This window comes from Amblyomma americanum, chromosome 3 (assembly GCF_052857255.1).
Source record: "Amblyomma americanum isolate KBUSLIRL-KWMA chromosome 3, ASM5285725v1, whole genome shotgun sequence".
NCBI classification, from domain to species: Eukaryota; Metazoa; Arthropoda; class Arachnida; order Ixodida; family Ixodidae; genus Amblyomma; species Amblyomma americanum.
This window is the reverse complement of record NC_135499.1, coordinates 183,978,716-184,001,565: the sequence shown is the minus strand read 5'-3', so window position 1 is coordinate 184,001,565 and position 22,850 is coordinate 183,978,716. Positions and strand designations below refer to the sequence as shown.

Below are 22,850 nucleotides of genomic sequence, written 5' to 3'. Positions count from 1 at the left end.
CATGGATTCCGTCAGATGTAGCGTAGCTGAAAAATTGACACTGAGGAAAAGGAATCCGTTTCGAGCTTTCTTACTAACGCCTCTTTCACACTTTAAAGTACTTATTTCATTGAAGCAACAGGAACTGCTGGTTCAAGTAGGGGCAGGAGTCCTTAACACCGATTGGGCTTTTTCGGTCTGGGTGCATAAAAATTAACGGTCGTCTAGCTTTGGATAACCCGAGAGAGCAGCGGCAGCTTCACGATGGTTTAGACCGAACACCACACGTGGACTTCGTGCCTAGGCTCGCCGGCGCTCATTCCGTTATGTACTCAGTATAGGAGGCCGTGACGTCACGGCCTAGCACATGAACACCACATGTGGACTTCGTGCATAGGCGCGCCGGCGCTCCTCCCGTTATGTACTCTGTCAAGGAGAGCGCGACGTCATGCCCTATCACGTAAGCACCGCATTTCGGCTCCTCGGCGAGCCAAGAGTCGATCACGTGGCCCGATTTTGGTTGACCTTGACTTGGCCTTTGACCAAACTTTGGTTGACCTTGACATCCCCGGTTTGACCTTGATCTGTCCAATTGCTTGACCATTGGGCTGACCACTGACCATCCACCTGTTCTCCAAACTTATAAACTCAAGGTCTGGCCTGCACTGATGCTTTAAGGTCATCGGCAAAGCACGGCGATCTCAGTCAGAGACCTCTAGTAGTGAAGCTACCGCTTCAAAAACGAATGACATACAGTAGTTTTCTTCCTTAAAAGCTAGTAAACAGTCACATGGCGGCCGGAATTTACGATAAGTGGACAAGGCACTGTTACGGTCAGCGCTGTCGGCTAAGCAAAGACGGAAAAGTGTCCCTGTTGTATGAGGGAAGAACGCTCATACGATCGCCACGCTGATTGAAGCCGGCGCCGCCATGTCGATACATTCATTTCCCCAGCACATTCTGAGTGCGCGGAGTATGCCTTAACCGGGACTAGTGAGATTTCCATGAGAGCAACGCAGGTACAGCCTTTGTCAAAAATATACAGCCCAAAAGGTTTCCTTCTGGCTCGCGTAGTGGGGCTCTCAGCACGACTGGAAGCAATACATATTAGAGGGGTTTAGGATGTAAATAATACTAAATGACCCACATGGCGTGTGGCCTAGAACAAATCTCGGTGAGACATACATTTTTGACAAAGGCGGTAGCACTGCATTTCTATTCATCCGCACTGTCAGCTCTTGCGGCACCTCACCGTGCTTGGCAGGCGTGGGGCTCTGCTGGGCTTCGGCCACGGGCGATGCAGCAGTGGCAACGACCTCGGGCTCGTCGACCACATCGAGGACCGATGACAGGCTCGAGGCTCGGCTGATGTTGGGAGTCGTCCGCATAGATTGGCGGCCGTCCCTCGAGATGACCAGCACGACTTCCTGCCTCGGCGACTTGAGGATGTCGATGGCATCCTTGTGCGTCACATTTTTCATGGTTTTACCGTTGATCGACAGAATGCGGTCGGCCTTCCTGATCCGTCCGTCCCGGTCGGCCAGGCCTCCAGCGATAACCTTGTGGACCTGCAATCGATCGTGGGAACTGCATGTTAGCAAGCACTCAACTAGCACAGGTGCACTCATAAGTCAACTATTGCTTTGCATCCCAATCTATCGGGTATGCGCTGTCGGTGCACTGTATGTGATAAACGGCTTCAAAAATCCTTACTGGTCGAGTAAAAATTTAGTTTACTTCCAATGCGACACTGCACGATCGCTTGTTTCCCAGTATATGTATGGGCATCTTTTCATAGCGCCAAGAAAGGTGGATTCACACGTCGGGTCATTGGCCCGCGGACCAGGAGTCACGTGATGTCCCACTTTCCCTTTTTGAGGCTCGCGCCTAGCCCACCATGTTCGTGAACATAGCTCGACAAAAGACCGCGCGCATGCCTAATCCGCTTGTCAACACCTGCAAAGGCGAAGTTCCGAGGTGTAGTGATAAGCGGATTAGAAAAGTGTGCGGCCGTTCTCGGTAGGCAAGTCAGGCGCAGACCTCGCGAAACGAAACTGGGACACACATGCCGCCTGGAAGAGTCGCTGACATAATGCTTTCCTCCTAGAATAGCTTTGTACCGAAAGCTGACGCACCAGAATCAAACTACGCCCCGCCACATGGTGACAGTGTGCTTTCCCACGGTCTTCCAGGCAAGTGCAGCTTGACAACTCACCGTAATTTCCTTTGTTTCGTAGTCTGAGCCACCTGCTAGGGTAACCCCAAGTCCGCTAGTTGGCGAGTCCTTGTGGAGGATGACGACGTGAATGTCATGTCCAGAGGCGCCAGCTTCGTCCAGCGATTGGTTAGCCTCATCGATAAGTTGCTGAAGTTCCTGGGGAGAAATTAGACTGCTCGTGGAGGCCAAGGACGTCATAGAAGAGTACTGCTCCCTCGAAGCAGTGCTATTTCCTGAATCGTTCGAGTCGATCGAGGAAAACCGCCGATGTTCGGGAAGAGGAAGTTGCTGTTCCGACCTCATGGCTCTGAGCGAAGCCAGAGTGCGCGGAGGTACCTTAGCCACTTCAGTCTCGAAAGCCTTCTTGATGTCGTTCACGCTGAGGGAGGGCGAGTTCTTGCTGCTTCTGTAAGCCACGCTGGCCGGCCTGTCAACCTTTGTGCGAAGATACGACGAAGGATGCGAATCCGGCCAGTCAGTGCTCAGGCGTGGCTTGTCTCTTTCCTCAAACATCGAAGCCGGCCTCGAAAGCGCATATTTCTGCGAGCGCATCTGAACGGAGGGATACTCTGCGGAAGTTGATGGAGAGGCCTTTCCATTAGCGACCACATACTGAGTTTGTCTGTGATCATGAGGCTTGGGAGCAACCGGCGGGTGTGTTTTGCCGTTTGGAACTGCCATGTCTTTCCTGGCAGGCTGTGGAACGCTCCCCTGTGCGTCTTGGGATCTCTGCTCCCACTTTTGGGCCAGAGCCTTGAAGCTTTTCGCGCTGTCTGCGCTGTCGATCGTTTTCTTGAGCACCGTCTTCTGCTGGCCCAGCTGACTGGCTCTGATGCTCTTCTGCCACGCTTCGCTAGGGCTCTCCTTCATATCCAGAGATCGCGCCCTGTGGTCCGCACTGAGGCTTGAGGCACTGCTCACCCTCGTAGAGTAGCTCGGTTGCTCGATAGAGTTCCTTCTGAACTGTGAGTTCCAACTCCGGTCATCCATGGAGCGGTATTTTGTCTTGGCGTCTTTCAGCGATGAAACCTCCCACGTCCTCGACGCTTTCCTGCTTTCATCACACTTTGTTTCGGCTGCGATTAATCGCTGCACTTGAGGCGGGCTGCTAGATGCGCTGACTGTCGGCGCTGTCGTCTCCTGAGTCACAGCATCCGCGGAACTGAGAGAATTGAGCCGCTTTATCTCAGCCGAACTCCTTCGTTCCGCGGTGTACTTTGCACTGGGTACGTCATGACCGTTTGTAACTGTCGTTTGATCGATTCGCGAGTCGCTGGAAGAAACACTTTTGATGCTGCTTTGCCTGGACACCTTCGCGTCGCCGTTCTTTTCCTCGTAAGTAGCACTGGAGAGATAGCGTTCCAGAAGCGGTGACTGTGCGTAAGATTTACCGTTGGTAACCGGCGCGTCAGAAACGGCAGCAGAGACTTGCTTTTGCTCACCGTCACTCAAGGGAAACGAATCGGCTCGACTCTTCTTTGCAACCTCAAGAGAGCATCCGCTGCTGGATGGATTGGAGAATGTGGACGAGCTACTGTTTGACCTCGACCTGCTGCCTGACGACGTGTAGCTCAAAGGTGGCGGTGACATGACGGGCGTCTCCGGCAGTACCGGTGTCACCGGCTTGCTGTGAGTCAGTGAAAACTGGAAGCCGTTCTGAGAGCCGCCCCGCACGGGCGACACGTCGCCCGACTTGGACACCTGCAGAGAACGCCGCTTGAACGCTGGAGAGTACTTTGGCACTTCAGACACCTCTTTCGTCTTCCAGGGAGGATCTGCAAGCAGGGCAGTGTGCTTGGGTGGAGGGGAGTGTTTGCTATCCCTTTTAGGCTTATCGTCCAGTAGGACCACCTTGTTGGACGCCGGCACAGAGTTGCTTACTATGACCGGCAGCGTCTTGGCCACCGTCGCCGGTGCCTTTGGCTTGTCGGGAATGACGAGCCCCTTCAGCTTGGTGCAGAACTTGGTCGTTTCTAACATGGAAGCCAGCATGCCGGAGTACCTCTTCTGCGTGGCTTCAGCAGAGGCCCTCCTGTCCAGGGTAAGCGGGGAGCTGTACTGGGCCGCCGGCGCGGGCAGGGGCGTCGAAGCGAACGTCGCCGGGAGGGCAGACTTGTCCTCCTTGGGCGCGGGGACAATCGGCTCGGCCGCAATCATGGGCGACGACGTGGAGTCCTTGTCGACGCCGTTGGTCCAGGGCACCTCGCTGGCGACGGCCGCTCTACCGTCGCCCTGGCGGCTGCACTCCTTGGTGGTGGACTTGGTCGCCGCGACCTTCGTCTTTTCTTCCCCTTCGGAAGCGGAAAGCGAGGACAGCGGGTCGTCCGAGAAGATGCCGGAGTCCTCGTACACGTGCATAGGTTTCTTCAGCGGCAGGGCGTCTTCCTGGGGGGCAGCAGGCGGCGCTTTGGGCAGCGACGGCTCGCTGTAAGCGGTCGGGAACTCGTGACCGTCAGGCGGCAGCCGCCGCAGCAGCAAGGACGGGAAGCCTCCGCCGCCCTCGTCAGAGCTCATGGGGTCTTCCGAGTCCGGAGTCCGGGCCTTCTCTTCCCTCTCCCGGAACGGGCTGGGGCCTTCTGCGTAGTGCAAAGGAACAAGAACGCCGTCAAAAGGGTTCCACAATCAATCAACGGCGTTCGCGTTCATCGCTTCACCGCGTCTGTCGCACTTACTGCGCACATTATTAATGGAATCTCGTATTACGTGCACTGCGGGAAGCGTGACTCAAGAGGCTTGACGAGGAGACGCGCCAGGCCTTGTGGTTTTCGTCGAAGGAGCTACACTGTGGCTGAGCAAAAGTAATGAATAAGGTTCCATGATCTTTGTCGGTTTGTTTTATGCTTATTAGAGCGACGACACGGAAGGTTCAAAATAAATATGGCCTTTACAGGCCTAACACATGTGAGGTAGCGCCATACAGCCGGGTAAATGTGGAAGCAAATGACCTTGCTCGAGACGACACTGCCTCGCACCATCCGCTGAGCTGGCAGCTAACGTTTGCGAGGTCAGCACGATGAGGCACGCTAATGGTGAATAACGCGTATTAGAAGTGGACACATCCGGGCAGCTGGTAAAGAAGTTGACTCATTATAAGCGCAGCACGGTTATCTTGCAAAAAGCTCCACTGCACTTCCACAGCTATGAGCGACGCCGTACTGAAGGCCTCCGGAAATTTCGACCGCCTGGGGTTCTTTAACGTGCGCTGACATCGCACAGTACACGGGCCTCTAGAATTTCGCCTCCATCGAAATTCGACTTCCGCGGCCGGGGCTCGATCCTTCACAATGGCGTGCCTCTTATAGTCTGAGTCATTTTGTGGCGTTAAACCCTATAAACCAAACCAAACCAAACCACAAATGCAACATGTTGCAAGTGATCCGCTACAGCGATAACGTTAGTGCCGAAGTTGCGCAAATGGAGCAAAGTGTCTTTAATCGTATGTCGCTGCTGACATGGCATGACACCACACCCGTCTAGACCTGATCAACCTTTCTCGCAGCCCGCTGCCAACCGATCCGCCGCTGTAGGCGGCTGCAGGGTGATTCCGGCTTTCGCGAGACAGGTATACATGTAAGAGAAAAACCAGATGGCCGAAGAGAAGACGCGTCTGCACGCGACGAAAGAGGGTATTGAGACAGCGGCTGTGACAGAGCTCCGAGCGACATTCGTTTCTGGCGACAGGAGCGAGACAACGCGAGCCTGTGTTCTCCCGCTCGCGCCCGAGGCTCGCGGAGCACTTTCGCCTCTGCTCATCGGTCACGGCTGCTCGCCGCCGAGATGAGGACCGCCCATCAACGCGATCGCGGAAAGATCGTGTTGCCGGCGGACACGCACGCTGCTCTCACGCGTGGCAATGACCTTAGGCGCCGCTCTGGGCTGCGTCCGACGGAGGGTGGAAGAACGAGCGGCCCGTCCGGAAGTGCTGCGCAGAACACTCGGCAACGGCGGATGTCGGGTGTCAAGACAGCGCCCGCGCGCCCGTTGAGACGTTCAAGACTCGCTCGGTTCGCGTCCCGGAGCCTGGAGGCATGCAGGCTGGCGGCCGCCGACGCTCGCGCAGTTGCACGTGACAAATATATCCCAAAATTACACGAAAAAGGTGACAGTGATGGAAGGGTCGCTGGCGGATCAACTCTTCTAGACGATTGCCTAAAGTATATCACTATACTCTACTCCCCAGTTCATTGTAAAGTGGAAGGCTCAAAACGAAAAGCCAGATGGCAGGAGGAGAGCGGCAGAAAAGTTCTCGCAGCCAGTGGAGAGGCTTGCCTGTAGTTCGCGTAGTGACCGGCTTAAGCTTACCAAATGTAAAAGGGTTTTAACTTGCCGTGGTGGCGACTCTACGAACATGCTCAATAAGCCATCTACGCATTGAAACGCCAATATATGGTTTTAAAAAAGCCACTGGCACGCACTGTGCGTCACTCTGTGTAAATGTAGTCGCTGCGCTCTAACTTTGCGGAGTGGAATCTAAACAAACCAGCGCTTCCAACAGCTTAGACGGCGTATCCAAATCAGGTTTGGTAAACGATTTGTTCTTCGCAGTCATCGGGGGAAAAAATGTAATGGCTGAGGATAGACAGAAAACACTTTCAGGCAGGGTAGATTCACCTACCTTGGAAGGGGAGTGATACGCGCGGCAAATGTTCAGTAACGACACTGCACTTCTTTTCGACTGCGACACAGGAGGGCGCTTCCAGTCAAGTTATCATCGTTGTTACGTACACTAAGGACGAGTACTACAGTTTCACTACATCTTTGTGGTTTCGGTCTTCTATCTATTTGAAGCTGATACTCATTCGAATTTGAGTTCAGATACGGAATGTTAACACGCAGTAAACGATGTTCCTCTTCGATAGTACGTATCATCGGGTGCAAAAGTAAGACTCTCCCCCCCCCACCCCCCTCCAAGTTCAGGCCCATGTTTCTCTACGTGGGGGAGCCACCTGGCAAAAAAAAAGAACACTTCTGGTGTCGCGACCGGCGCAATGGGCCCGTTTCGACACCTTTCTCAGGTGGCCCGCCTACGCAGAGTGACGCGGGTCGGAATTTGGAGGAGAGGACTTACTTTTGCCCCCGATGGTACCTGCTTACTTAACTTCTCTGCTTCTTCGCATTCGGCAGCAACAATAAAGACAAATTATCGCAAGCGCCACACTCGCGGTCAGTGCCTGCGCAAATAGCCGCGCCGAGTCTTCCCGGAAGCCCGTGCTCAGCTAGGCACGCCGAACACGGTCCAGGGAATGAAGCAACGAGGCGTGCAAACAGGACTGATTGTTTGCGTCGGTGGACGTTACCGCTCGGCCGTGAGAACGTCGCAGCAAAAGAGAGAGAAATAAACAGACGAATCGCAGCAGCGCTGCCGGAAGGTACGGCTCCTTCCACCGCATAACGACGAAAGGCCCCTAATTTCGCGTTTGGGGACAATTATCTGACGATAGGATCAGTTATCCGATGATACATGTTCCTCGGAAGAAGGAGGCCTATAGCAGAGAAAGCGCAGGCCCGGGCTCCTCTAACAGGGACCCCCCCTACCTTCGAGACTCGCGCCTTGTTTTCTTTTTCCGCATTCCATGACGGGGCCGCGGCTAAGACAACGACACACGCTCACAGACGAAGAAAGCGGAGCGGCGAACAGGCGTCCGCCCAGAAGGTGCGACCGCTCCATCCTCGCCGGTCGAGGGACCGGCCCCCTTCTCTTCCGAGGAAGGGCTCCCTTTGACGCCACGTGCACGAGAAAGAAACGAAAATAGCCGGGGAGATCGAATACGGCGGGAGGCACGCAGAGCGAAAAAAGAAAGAAAGACAGAAAAAGAAGTGAGACGAGCGAAAAAGACACGGCGGCCTTTCAAGGACTCTCCGCGCGTCGCTGCAGACGCCGCGTGTCTCCTCCGGCCGTGTTATTTTCTCCGCTCGAAAGTCACGAATCGAAATTCCCGCGGGCCGTGACCGAAAAATAGGAGCTTCCTCCTCCTGCTGGCGTCGCACACCAATGTGAACGGCCTCGCGTAGTATCGGTGGGGTAGGATCTCGCCCTTTCCCCTCTCTTCTGTACGCGTTGCAAGTGAGTGAGCAGCGCCAGAGCCGCAGACAGTCACGCGAGCGCGGAAGACGCTAGGCGGCGTGCGCGTCGCCTTCCCATCTGCCGCCGGGTTGCTCTCCCGGGAGGGCCGGAAATTAACGCCGTCGTTTCGCGTGCTATGCACAATGTGAAACATTTCACGCCCCGAACACTTCCCTCTCGCCCACCTGGGCGCGAAGCAAGCCCCCCTCTCCCGTCCTCCGCCCACCTTACATTCTCTGTGCTGCAAGGAAGCAGGGGATCGTGCTCGTCTCGCATCGCGGCAACAATCGGCCGCGGCCTTGCCGCGGAGGCGAACGCGGAAACGCTCCCCGCGAAGTGTGCGCGATACAGTCACCCGCGCGCCCCCTTCGGGTTGTTACGAAATTCACGCGCCGCAATGCGTGCATTCGGAGTGTACGATGTTAACGCTCCCGCTAGTCAGCGCCCTACGTCTTATTTTCCCCGTTCCTCAAAACAAGCCCGAAATAACGGATACAGAGCGGTCATGTTCGTCGGTATTGACTTATTCCACTCCAACATCTTCGTTAAGCCGCCGCGGTGGCTCAGTGGTTGTGGTGCTCGGCTGCTGACCAGAAAGATGCGGGTTTGATCCCGGCTGCGGCGGTCTCATTTCGATGGAGGTGAAATCGCTAGAGGCCCAAGTATTGTGCGATGCGAGTGCGTGTTAAAGAACCCCAGGTGGTCGAAATTATCCGGAGCTCTCCCCTATGGCACCCCTTATAGCCTCAATTGCTCTGAGGCGTTGAAACCCCGTAAACCAAACCAAACATCTTCGTACAATAACAATAAATGAAAAGCAGCTTAAATGAGCGATATCCTCTCCTGAGGACTCCGGATATGTAACGGCTCTACCTTGTAAAGTGAGAACAAATTTGGAGGTGATCACTTAGGGGAAAACCTACTTGGATATAATGCTCCGCTGCGGTTCACATTTGCGATATGATCGAACAAAATGCATGAGCAGAGCTGGTCCACTGGTTTCTCTGCCTTTCGCCGCCACTTCTATCGGACAGTAAGTGACCGTCATGCCTATTGGTCACAACTACTGGTCTTGTTCGGCAGGCATGAAGGCGATCACCTTCATACTGACGCTGGCTGTACCGCGGGCTCCCTCGCTGTCTCTCGCTGAAGTCTTCTCTGGCTGGCCCAATCGGCAAAGCTGCTCGTCGGCAAGAACGACTCGTGATCGGCCAAAACCCGCGTTTCGCTTATCACGACAACAACCAACTGCAGTAAGGTGCACAAAGGCGCCAGCCAACCAGGCAGCCACTTCAGGGCGGCAGAGCTGCATGATGATCTTAGTCCACACCCGTAAGTTGAGTTTCCCCCTTCAGGTGGCGTAGAGAGGAAAAACCTTGTTGATGATGAAATCGGGGTTTCTTGATGACCCGGTGGTTCTAACTCGCAAACATTCCCGTTACTCGAGGAAAGGAGAAGGTTAACTATTTATTTACAACATAAATAAAACAAGAAGAAACAAAGCAAGGAGAAAAGTATTTACATGACTAAACCGTTGATCAGACGAATTCAGCCCTCGTTCAACCAAGCGCGCTTGTTTTTAAACCCTCTGTCTCCGCCCTTAGCGGGGACAGCCACCAATAAGATTACAAGCGACATACCTCAGCAATCAGTGGTCAGGGAAAGGAAAGTAAGGTCTCAGCCAACTAATCACAGATTGGGGAAAGAGTGCTGATTAAGCATTTGCGAAAGGAGAGGTTGCAATCAAATACACAAACAGCACAAACGCGACCACCCTCTCCCACGGCACCCACGGCCCAGCCGTTACCGCTTTCTCTGTCGCGCACACGCGCAAAACACGCGACAAACGTATGCCGACGAAACGATCCCTGAAGTGTTTACAGAACACACCGCAAGGGACGAACACAGTCGTTACGGGAATAGTGGGTTTCCGGTCACTCGGCTAATACTCAGCTGTGTCTCGTGCGCCTCCGAAACCTCGTCAACACCTTGACAACGAACACATGTCGACAGCTGTACATGGTTAGGCTTCTTAAGACGGGCTCTGCCCGTGACGGCGCGGAGTAAACAAGGACGTCCGCCTCACGAAGAGGAGGCCAGGGCGGGACGGGTCCCTTTGTTGGCGACTTCCGACCCCACTGGAGCGGCCTTCCTTGCGAACACAAGACCAACGAGTTCGCGGAAAGGTCAGCGAACTCCACACCGTACATCTGCAGCTTTCAGGATAATGCCTGCCAGAAGAGGCTGTCGTGGCATGCCACCAATGGTTACGACAAGGAAACAGCAAAATTCGGGCAAGAACAACTGTCGGTGTTCCCTTGCGCTTTCAGGATAATGCCTGCCAGAAGAGGCTGTCGTGGCATGCCACCAATGGTTACGACAAGGAAACAGCAAAATTCGGGCTAGAACAACTGTCGGTGTTCCCTTGCGCTTTCAGGATAATGCCTGCCAGAAGAGGCTGTCGTGGCATGCCACCAATGGTTACGACAAGGAAACAGCAAAATTCGGGCAAGAACAACTGTCGGTGTTCCCTTGCGCTTTCAGGATAATGCCTGCCAGAAGAGGCTGTCGTGGCATGCCACCAATGGTTACGACAAGGAAACAGCAAAATTCGGGCTAGAACAACTGTCGGTGTTCCCTTGCGCTTTCAGGATAATGCCTGCCAGAAGAGGCTGTCGTGGCATGCCACCAATGGTTACGACAAGGAAACAGCAAAATTCGGGCAAGAACAACTGTCGGTGTTCCCTTGCGCTTTCAGGATAATGCCTGCCAGAAGAGGCTGTCGTGGCATGCCACCAATGGTTACGACAAGGAAACAGCAAAATTCGGGCTAGAACAACTGTCGGTGTTCCCTTGCGCTTTCAGGATAATGCCTGCCAGAAGAGGCTGTCGTGGCATGCCACCAATGGTTACGACAAGGAAACAGCAAAATTCGGGCTAGAACAACTGTCGGTGTTCCCTTGCGCTTTCAGGATAATGCCTGCCAGAAGAGGCTGTCGTGGCATGCCACCAATGGTTACGACAAGGAAACAGCAAAATTCGGGCAAGAACAACTGTCGGTGTTCCCTTGCGCTTTCAGGATAATGCCTGCCAGAAGAGGCTGTCGTGGCATGCCACCAATGGTTACGACAAGGAAACAGCAAAATTCGGGCTAGAACAACTGTCGGTGTTCCCTTGCTTCCTTTGTTCCATTTTCGGGATCTCATTGCAAGTAAACGTGCGATGCTTGGCTTCCACTCAGTGTGTGGCGCCCCATTCCGTTCTCCGTCCATGAATTGACGATCTCAACGAGCTGCTTAATCGGCACACCCACAACGAGGACACAATTCTGGCATCAAAGGAACGCACCGGTGTACTGATGAGGCAATTAACTCTCGAGCCTTCGTCACATAATGCACCCACTGGTTATTTTCGGCCCTCAGGTGTTATGTGCAGAACGACCTGCAATCACGCGTGTAGCGACCCTCGCGGCCAGCGCCAGCGAAGTGCGGAAGATGACGAAGTGACGCCAGCACGCGCTGATCTGAACGCTATGTGCCATTAAGCCTGAGGACATCATCATCATCATCTTGAACATTTGCCTCAGCCGGACGCTGCCGTTCCGTGGGTCGCTACCTCGGCAAGCCCTCTCATAAACGTGGGGGGCCGCGTCTAGCGCCCATACGCGCACAAATTAAGTATCGGGACAGTGGCGTGCGTTTGTCTCGACATACGAAAGAACACCGACGCGTGCGAAGATTTTTGTAGCGAAAGCTACATTGGCCACGAACTCTCATTCCCACCGTGGTCTTACCGCACCGCGTGACCAAAACCACGTGACTGGTCACGTGATCAACCGCGTGACGAACCACGTGACAACAACTAGCCAGACAACCAGACAAACCTGGACTTGCAATCAATCAAGACTAACCAAGGCTAACCAAGCTATGCCTTAGCTTTCGCTACATATATCCTGGCATAGCCAAGCTAAGCCACTGCCAATTTTGTGTTTAGCCACGCTGAAGGCTGCAAAGCGTATGCCGGAATGATAGCGCTGCCTCTGCGGATCCACTCTAATCGCAGGCCTGAAAGGAGTGAAATAATCCGTAGCCGTACTTTTGTTAGATTTCTTTTTCTGTTCTATTCTTTCGGCCTTCTGCCATCGGTAACTATACCACAGTTGACAGCTATCAAGCAACGCTAGACTCTGGTGCCATTAACAACGGCAGTTCTCAAGAAGAGCATAAACGCAAAATAAATCGAGACTCTGGTGCAGTTAACAACGGCGGTTCTCAAGAAGAGCCTAAACGCAAAATAAATCGAGGGCTCCCGCTCGAGCTTTTGCACTTCCCTCAAAATCTCCGACGATTTCTTTCTTCAGACCCGTACTTTCGTTCGATACGCACTGCAGCTGCCACGAAAGGAAAGCACGAAGAAGCTCGCACGTCCGCAATTACTCGCCACGGAGTTGCGGCCAGACAGTGACGCTGACCTGCAGCGAAACGGTAAAAAAGGAAAACATTTTCGCGAGAAATGGCAGAACGCTCATAAATTCCGGGCCAGCCCGTTCCATAACTCACGGTTCGATCTCAACCTCTCGCCGAGCCAGCGCGTCCTCAATTCCAGCAGCACCACCACAAGCTCCACCACAACGCAGAGGCCCACATTCCCGAGACACCCATAGGGCGCAGTGCCAAGCGAAGCCAAAGAGATTAACTGCGCGCGCAATACAATATATAGCACGGACGGCGGGAGAAGAAGCAAGAAGGATGGAATGAAAAAAAAAGATAAAACAGAAGCATTAAAACGCGCGAAGAAAGAAAAAGCGGCAGAAGGCAGCAGCAGCAGCAAACGCGTGAAACACAGCGCTCACCTGGAGCGCGCATTTCCGGAGGCGGTTTGAGCTCTGCGCGAACTCGGGAAGAGAGGAAGGGGACTCAACCTTATCTGCCTTCCTCCTCCCCCTCCCATCTGCGCACGCGCACTGGCCCAGTTAAGAAAGCCCTGCCGAGAGAGGGGATCTCAACGAAAACGACGATATATGTAGTTATGGAGGCCGGCGGGAACGCGCGCGCTCACTGCCCCGCGGCCAAGCGCCTTGAAAATCCCCACGTTCCCCGAGCGGCTCGTTCCGAACGCCGCCTTTTGGGGCGACGCGCGGCGTAGGTCGCTGTTTCGCGGCGACGACATCGTCCTCTGGAATCCCGGCCGCGATCGCGGTATGCATTCAGAGTGGTGTGTTCGTGGCCCGCGGCGTTTGCTTACACAAGAGGCCAGCAGCGCCTGTTATTACGCCTCATTATGCCGCCGCCGAGCAAAGGACAGTAGCGCACTCGTTCTTTCGCCGTTCGCTCTCTCCCGTACGAGAGCGTGTGCTATTACTCGTGACTTCTCCTTCTTTTCACCTCCTCGTTTTTTCTGCCAAGTTCTTTGAGACGTTATCGATTCGGCAATTTCTGTACAGGTGACGAAAGCCGGCGTGTCCATTAAGACACCTGCGTGTGAGTGCAGTGTGCCGGTGTCCCCGGGGTCTGTGTTATTGGATTATAGCGGCCAGATATCGAAATCAGAATTCGAGGAATGCGAGTGAGTGTACGTGGGCAAAAAAAAAAAAATGGGCGGATTGCAATCATGCTCTCTCTGGAATGTAATAGTGCTCGTTAGTCACTTCTGTCGATGCGAGTGGGGGGATATTTTTTCCCACTCGTATGCAAGCTATGTAGTTCAGAGTGGGGCAAAAAGACAGAAATAAAGTCACAATAGCGGGAACCCGATAGCGGGAAATATTACAAGTACCCTGCAGTATCAAAGCAAGTTCGTGCACTGCAGCAAGGACGAGCGATAAGGCGAGAATTCCATTGTTCTGGTGACAGCTGAGCTGAGAAAGCGCGTTCCGCTGGTGTTATCGACTTTGCCCTCATCTGGCCTGTGCATAAAAAAAAAAAACGGGGGTGGGGCAACAGCGACGAAGATGCTAAGTGTACAGCACCACTTTTGAGAGGTAATTTCGGGGCCTTAAAAGCCACTTCGGTGCTGTAAATAGGTAACGCTTACATGAGGTTGCGTTGACAACTGACACAATCCGCCTTTTTCAGAAGATTTGGCGCCCTCTGTGGAGTGGCGAAAATTCATCTGCTACTGGTTGAAAGCAAACGCTTGTGGCGCGATCTACGATGAGCCAGCTGCGCCTGCGGAGTGGCAAGTGTGCACATGTGTGTGTGTGTGTGTGTGTGTGTGTGTGTGTGTGTGTGTGTGTGTGTGTGTGTGTGTGTGTGTGTGTGTGTGTGTGTGTGTGTGTGTGTGTGTGTGTGTGTGTGTGTGTGTGTGTGTGTGTGTGTGTGTGTGTGTGTGTGTGTGTGTGTGTTGCTTGACAGCTGCCGCCATCTGTCGCATGCGCATGTCACTAACGTGAACTGCGCATGCGTAATAGGAGCTGGCGGTTATCGTATTCAACCAGTGGAGCTGGAGAAGAGGCACGCATGCGCAGAGCGGCCGTGTGAAAAAGGCGGATTCTGATCCGCAGTTCCCGGGTTCGAACCCGACCGCGGCGGCTGCGTTTTTATGGAGGAAAAACGCTAAGGCGCCCCTGTGCTGTGCGATGTCAGTGCACGTTAAAGATCCCCAGGTGGTCGAAATTATTCCGGAGCCCTCCACTACGGCACCTCTTTCTTCCTTTCTTCTTTCACTCCCTCCTTTATCACTTCCCTTGCGTCGCGGTTCAGGTGTCCAACGATATATGAGACAGATACTGTGCCATTTCCTTTCTCCAAAAACCAATTATTAATTATTATTATTATTAAACGATGGGATTTCGTGAGTGTTTTTCCGATGCCAATCTGCTTAAGCTGCGGCGTGCTGCACAAAAACGTTTCACATACATCCCACTTGGCTTAGGCCTAACTTCCTTAACTGTAATGATATGTCATGCATGGATTACGAAAAGGTCCACGCGAACTGGAGCGCCTGTGCGCTTGCAAGGATCGCAGTTTCATGTGTGCAATACGCGCACTAGTGACCAACGCGGACCACAATTAAGCAGGCCCCATTTTGTTATTTCCCTTTAAGTGTTTTTATTTTTACTTCTAATTTCACTCCCGTTACCTTCTGTGTCTAATCCGGAGTTTAGTGTAGACAGCGCTGCGCCGTCGTAATCTGTAAAAGTAATTAAGCGCAGTTCATATTTAAACCATACGCTAATGCGTTGCTTCCTTGCGGGCTTGAATAATTCCACATCCCAAGTTACATTGGGCAAGGCATAAATACCGCGAAGAGTTCCTCCCACTTTTTATACAAGAAAAGTTATTCAAGCTTAAAAAGCATTTCCTGACACTTTTTCTTGTAGAAGTCGGAGAAGAAAGCTATTTTGAAAAATAATGATTTCGTCATGAAATGACAGCGTAAAACTAATTGAGTCATTTAAAAACAACCAGTCTAAAAATGGAATTACATCAATAAATTATACCAGCTTTCTATCACTAAAGTTGTAATTTGCGCACTTGTGTCCTCTCAGTATTCCGACACTGGAGTAAGCGCAGTTCATATTGCTGAAGTCAATTCGCTGCAGCATTTGTCAGTACGAAATCAATAAAGTGCGATTATAGTAACGCCACGCCCGTGCCTATAGTCGAGGTATACGGCAACAACAAGCAGTGCGACGCCAATGCCCTTCTTCCGGTATAAGGATGGCCGGCGACTCACGATCTTCGCCCCAATGGCAGCAGCAGTCTCACTGCGCCTATCTTTCGCGCACGCCCACTACTAGAGGCATATTACGTAGTATATTTGGCCAACCTTAGCTTCCAGTTCAGAGCGAACCGTTTCTCATCACGACGAGTCCCTCCGCGTTTCCCACGCAGAGCACGCACACACAAACGCAGAGAAAGAATGCCTCGCTGTGCCGCGCTCTATACATATCCCGGTGTTCGTCCACTATTCTAATGCACAGCTGCGCCCATACAGCGAGAGGAAGGAAAGCGCGTAGGCGACCGCCGCGGAGTGCAGCGCGAACAAAGAGACAACGGCCTCGCGCATTACGCCAGGCGCATAACCCGGCCGGCAGCGGAAGGTGGTGGGAGAGGCTACCGACGCGCAACTTTCTCACGGTGAAGAAGAAGCGATTGTCTTCGTCATGACGGCGATGTATGGGAGTGGCTCTGATATTCGGCCATTCTGCTTCCCGCTGTACACCCCCCCCCCCCTTCTTGCATGCCCACTTCCTCAGAGCTCCTTCCGCGTTTGATTTAAATCCGCGATATCGCATCTCGTGCTCTCCGCATCTGATTCCTGGAGCCGCTAAGGGGCTCCGTGAGCGTGTTCTTTTCGTCTCAATTATTTTTGTCCGCGGCCGAACTGGCCCGAGAAGGAACGGCTTATCTCTCGTCGAGGATACTTATACGCACGCACACAATGCTGATTGAGATTCCTCCTATTGTTTCCCTATCGAAAGTAGGTCTGACCGTCTTGTTGGGACCTGACGTCGGGTGGCACGTGATCGGCGTGGCGCAAATGTCGACGGGCACTTATAGCGACGCTCTTGAAGGGGGGAGCCGACCCGTCCCGCTTGCGTCGTGCCGATTCTTGGAAAGACTTCTCTTTGTCGTGCGATCCTACCTCCGGACGGATAACGGGAAAAAAAGGAGTGAAGTACCGTTGCTTGAGCAAAGGTCACGTTAAAATAAAGTTCCAGTTGAGATAACCGTAGGGAGGGCTGACTCTTTACGGGGGACGATACGGAAATCTCGGGGCGAGATATTTATAAGGACGCGGCACGTAGCCGGAATATCAGCTTGCCTGCAGCTGGGCCCTCACTTTGGCACCACTGACACTGGCGCGAAAAACGTTGCAGCGGCACTTCCTCGCTCTGATAGCAAGGAGGAAAAATCCGCGGAGAGAACGACTTACGTTCTTGGCAATACCGCAACCACGAAAAAATAAAAAAATAAAAGAAAACATAGCCCGGACCGTCCTATTCTTGTCGATACTTCGGCATCGATAAAATAAAATACTCAATCAGTTTAAACTTGGCGTCAGGAGGCAATAGCCTGGACACAAGGAAGTTAGGCGTTGGCAAAAGCTTAACTATCGCTGAAGCGAGGTACAAAAAAACATGTGATGCGAAACGGTAACATGACGGGTGCGAGATGAACCTATACCCAGTTAGATCGCGTGTCCATTCGCGATCGCGCGTGACTGCGTGCTTCTGGGGTGCACTGGGTTCCAGCTCACCGTGTTCGACTGGACTCAGGGCTTCTTCATCGCCGCTGGCAGGAGCAAGTTCGTCCACCTGGCCCACGGTCCCCGGCAGCGTCCAGTCGTCTTTCGTCTCTTCCTCTGCGCAGAAACGAAGGGGAGCGTGTAGAGATTTTGCAAGACGCAGATGACGGACGCGTAGTTTCATTGTTTCGTCCATAAATCTGCCTGTGTAGCTAAAACTAAACAAAAAATATGTTTACAACAAATACAACTGCTTTTTTGCCACAGATAACAACGAATACCGGTCTGATGCTGTTACCAGAAATCTAATATCGGAAGCAGACTCATCGTCGCCATCAACATCAACAACAATATCTAACCAAGTCCGCTGCTGGCTTTTCTCATATCCCTCAAATTAACCCCGTCCTTCGCCAGCTGCGGCCACCTTATCCCCGCCCACATGGCTTTCAGCCGCGCACTGCTACGCTTGGCTTCTCTTGGAATCCACTCCGCTACCCTAAAGGACCAGCGGTTACCTTGCCTACCCATTACGCACCCAGCCCAAGCCCATTTCTTCCTCTTGATTTCAGCTAGGATATATCATTAATCCTCGCCTTTTCCCTTGACTCACTCTGCTCTCTTCCCGTCCTTTAACGTTACACCTATCATTTTCCTTTCCACAGTTCGCTGTGCTGTCCTTGACTTAAGCTCAACCCTTTTCGTTAGCCGCCGATTACAGCAGCATGCATTGATTAAAAATGCCGACTACAACATGAAGCGCATACAATAAATGTGGATGAACACAAGCAGCAGTCGGGCGAGGAGAGACTTTTCACTGCCCACGACATCAGCAGGATGAAAGCAGGTGTGCGCGGAGAATGCGTTCAGCGATAAAAGTCAACCTCCTGCCACAGATGTCCGCAGAGGCATCGCAGCCCGCGGTTTCCTCGCCGGCACACATCTGCTGCTTTAAAGCGTCGAAAGTGGCTCACCACTCATAAATATGCTAGTGCGCCAGTCCGGATATCCGTTAGCGGCTTTTCTTCCGCGCCGTTAAGGCGGTCACAAGCCCGAATGGTACAAGCTTATACACCTCATCCTGAATGAGAGATGTGCCTTCTTTTCTCGCTGTTGTGTCCGCACCGATCCGCGCCTGTCGTCAAAACATGTTTATTTTTTTCGTCTTCCAACAAGAAGCTTTTGGAAACGAATCGTGCGGCCCGTTTCTTCCCTTGTCCAGGCGCTTCAAACAGGTGGAATAAGCGTTACGAGTTGAGCCCGCGTCCCACATACGCGAGACTGCAACCACACAGGGAAACAAAATGCGCAGCTGTCATCGCCGCCGGCTCCTCTTCCAGCGGGCATAAAAAAAGACTAGACAACACCTCCGCGAACATCGCCGCAGCATACGGAGCTAGAGTGAGACCCGAAATGAAAGTGAGAATAAACGGGCGGTAATGCTATAGACATCGTTACATGGCGAGCGGCGGCCGGTGAGGCGCGCGTGATGGTATGCCGGCGGCGCGCCGTTCGAATAAGCCGAGCACGTTCCCTCGTCATCGAAATCGGAAGCGCCGAGCGCGCTTGCATTGCAAATGACGCTCGCGCCCGCGCGTACGCACGCACACACTCACCAGAGGCGTACCGGCTCGGTTATGCGCACGATAAACCTCGTTGGCACGCCGCCGCCGCCGCCGCAGCGCACAGAGCATCTGCAAGCCGAATGAGGCGGAAACGGGGCCGTTTCCTCGCGCTGACCGTTAGATACCCGGCGCGGCGCTTATCAGCCGCGCCCCAACGCCTCTCTGTAAAATACCTGAGGCAGCCATAAAGGAGAAGGAAAAGGGGGGACCCGCTTTAGCATACACCCAGATAACGAGGGCTCGTCCGGGCCTGCAGCCTGCGTTCCTGCTGCAGTCAGTCCCGCGCGAAGCCGTTACGGCGCTGATGAGACAGTTTCTTCGCACCGTACAACGGGGAGTTCCCGGGGGCCGACCTTGGGTTCCCGCGAGGCCGCTAAGAGATACAGATGCGGAGGAGGCGAATTGGATAACGGCGGCGTTCGCTTTTTTTGCATACCCGCCGCCGACGATAGACCGGAGTTGGGCCAAGAGCGACGGAAAACGCCGGTGCGCCCCTCAGCCAAGAGCGCGTGGAAGACGCCAACTTGGCGGACGAAGAGGGCGAAAGAAAACGAAATATACAGGAAGAGAGAAGAGGCCGCGTTACATGTGGCACTATTTGAAGGGCATTTTGGAAGATATGTAGATGCACGCCTCGGCCAGCCAGCAGGAGGGCGACGTTCTATAGCTGGAAATCGCGTCTCGACCTTCTCACCACTCCTATACCTTCGTCGCTACTTGTCCCCCTCGGCGTGTATCTCGTTGCAAGGACGCGCGCCGCCGATCTGGAAAGGCTGCTGCCGATCGGCTCCCATTTCGCGGATTTAAGTATCACTTGGAACACGCATATATAGTATATCGGGCGTCTAGCTGGCCGCTCTAGCCAGCTGGCTATGCGCCGCGCGTTCGCCGCGGCCACCATTTTCGCAAGGCCATTAGGAAGATTGCGGGGCGTCCTTTTTTTCTCCCTGGCGTTTTCCCTCTCTTTCCCCTTCTCACTCTCCTCGCTAAGGGCCTCCAACGCAAACAGGAGGAGGAGGAGCAGAGGCGATGTTTCCATTTTTCCCCCGGGTTGGAACAAACGCGTTATTCCCTGCTTCTTCAAAAGGGAAGAAAATACCGGGACAGCATGCATTTAAGTGCAAACATGGGGGGTTGCAAGGGTGAGGGGTTTGAGGGGCAGTCCGGCGGTTGACCGAGTTTAAAGAAACACACCGATGCTATTTATGCGTGAGTGGCACTTGGCTGATAACAGATGTGGCGCGCGCTTCCATTTACGAGGCGGAAGGACGACGAATCGGCTCCGAACGCGCGGCGAGTCTGTGATTTTGCGCCGCGCGCATGGCGAGCGAGGCAGCGCATTACACCAGAGCAAACAATCGGGGCTAAACATAGAATGCGTGTTACGTCCAGAGAGCTGTAATGGCCTGGTAAGAGACGTGGTTCTTGCGGCGAAAAGACGTTAACCCCAATACGAGGGACGAATGTCATGTTGTGACGCGATTTGGAGTTCCGGCGATGGCGCGATAAGTAATATGGGTTATCGCTCCAGACAAACGTCCTGGTAGCACTTTTGTAGCTAACTGTTCCTGCGAATATTTCCTTACAAAGCCCACAGAAATATGGACGGTAAGGTCTACTAACACTTTGGTAGATAGTTAAGTGTCCTTTGTTCTTCCGATCTTCTGCACTGCAGGTTGTCAGTGAGCGGCAGCTGTGCTCACACGTGCGCGTACGTGAGCTCGCCCCATTTGTGTCCGCCCCTTTACCTTCACACAATAAAAAAAAACATCGAAATAAATATTGCGGGTAACAGCGTTAGTAAGATTTTCACACAAACGCCTCAAGAATTAATTGCTGGAAATGCACAGAACAAGGCTCGCGTTGCTTAGATGACTGAAAGACAAATGCAGGTCGCACATAGAAGTTGCATGTCTTTACGTGCGAAAACAGTTCGGCCAGCGACTGACAGCGTCAGTTTCATGATGTTCACTGAAGACAGCATCAGTTTCATGATGTTCACTGAAGCGTCTCGCGGCGGCTGCGTTTTTATGGAGGGAAAACGCTAAGGCGCAAGTGTGCTGTGCGATGTCAGTGGACGTTAAAGATCCACAGGTGGTCGAAATTATTCCGGAGCCCTCCACTACGGCCCCTACCTCTTCCTTTCTTCTTTCCCTCCCTCCTTTATCCCTTCCCTTACGGCGCGGTTCGGGTGTCCAACGACAAATGAGACAGATACTGCGCCATTCCCCCCCCCCCCCCCCCAAAAAAAACAATTATTATTATTATTCACTGAAGCGTCTACGCAACCGCGGCCAGTGCAAGCATCGCGTTTGCCACGCCGAAAGGGAAAGAAGACGTTCACTTTCTTATCTCGGGCTAGTTAGTCTGCAGCTATGCTACAGCGACAGGCTTGCGTAACTGCACACACTACTCTCTCTTCTAAAATCCGCTCTGCCTTCACTAAACAAAAGACAAGAACGAACAGCCATTACGAGTAGCATGCAGGCCTTCGCTGCGGGCAGCCACAATGGCCTCGCAGCAAAAAGGCACGCATCAGCCAAGAGCGGAGGAGTTGGCGTGAGCAGCCTTCGCCCCGCGGAAGGTATCGCGGCCACCGCGACCATTTCGCACCGTAACGGACTCTTCGCCCAGGCGGTAACGAGCGAATTGCATAAACAACGAACGCCGGGGGTAGCACGCTGCCCGTAAACCTCAATCGAATCGCCCAACCCACGCGGTTCAAGAGGACGCCCAGCGCGGACCACGCCACCGCCCGCTAATTCAGAAAAAAAAAAAAAACGCGCGCACGTGCAACGCAGTGGGCCGACGGCGTTCCGTATGAGAGCGCCTTTGTAGCAACCTACCCACGCGCTCCTCAGCCCCGGTTTCTCCATTGTCTTCGTCCTCTGCCTTGGCGCATTCGCTCTCCTTGGAGGAGCTGCAGCAGCAAACTTCCGGGACCTCCATGGCTGTTGTGCGATGCCGAGCTCCGCGTTGGCTTAGCGCAGTCTCGCACGCGGTTGCGTACGCGCGAGACCAGACACAGGCGAGCCCGCTGTGGCGACGAAATGCCCCTCAAAGAGCCATCACCCGCTGACAGCCGGCGCACTTCAGAACCGAGCGGCGCAAACTCCAGCCAGCAGCTCCTCTCTTTGACGACGGGTTTGTAGTGGGGTCGAGAAGTTCACCACTCAACGCGCACGATGTACTAAGTCGAATTTACAGAGCCACGAATGACTCCACACATTCACACGTCGCAGACTGGAAGCAAGTGCACCAGAAGAACATTCAAGTAGAAACACACTGCAGAGCCGGCGAAGTTTGGACACGCTATAGGAGGAAAGCAGGCGGACTAAAGGTGTGAACCAAGTCACGGGTCACCAAAGCCCAGTAGAAAGAAGACCGTAGGTAGCACACGCTGTCCGCAATGTTTCAGGGAAGAGCGTAGTAATCCCAGCGCTCGAGTCGTACGAAGAAATCGTGTGTCGCAGCGACGCAGCGAGAGATGATTGTCCGTCCAGCGGAGACCGCCAATCGCGGCTAATCGTGCAGGAAATTGCCGCTACGCTCGCTCGGCGAGACACATTTGCCTCTGCAGAACCGACGGCCGTTCTCCGCAGACAAGACCACCACACACTCCACTTGTCGTCTTCACTTGAGGTCAGAGGTCCCAGAGCTGTCTAAGCACTCGGAGCAAGAAGCCGCAGTTAACAGGAGCGCCCCAGCGGAGGAGCCTACTGCACCAAGGAGAGAGTACGCCCGCCGGAAGGAAGGAAGGAAGCAAGAGGCCGCG

At 53.6% G+C, this 22,850-nt stretch overlaps 1 protein-coding gene across 3 annotated transcripts in view; it reads right to left on the bottom strand.

Moving 5' to 3' along the window:
* Positions 1-22,850, bottom strand: part of LOC144125610 (uncharacterized) — a 281,500-nt gene that overhangs the window by 6,358 nt on the left and 252,292 nt on the right. For all 3 annotated transcript variants that reach the window (XM_077659139.1, XM_077659140.1, XM_077659138.1), the window contains exons 5-7: positions 17,466-17,570; positions 2,195-4,773; positions 1,232-1,547 (exon numbers count right to left, since the gene is read on the bottom strand). In XM_077659139.1, the coding sequence (XP_077515265.1) occupies positions 1,232-1,547; positions 2,195-4,773; positions 17,466-17,570 (3,000 nt within the window). The remainder of the gene's footprint in view (positions 1-1,231; positions 1,548-2,194; positions 4,774-17,465; positions 17,571-22,850) is intronic.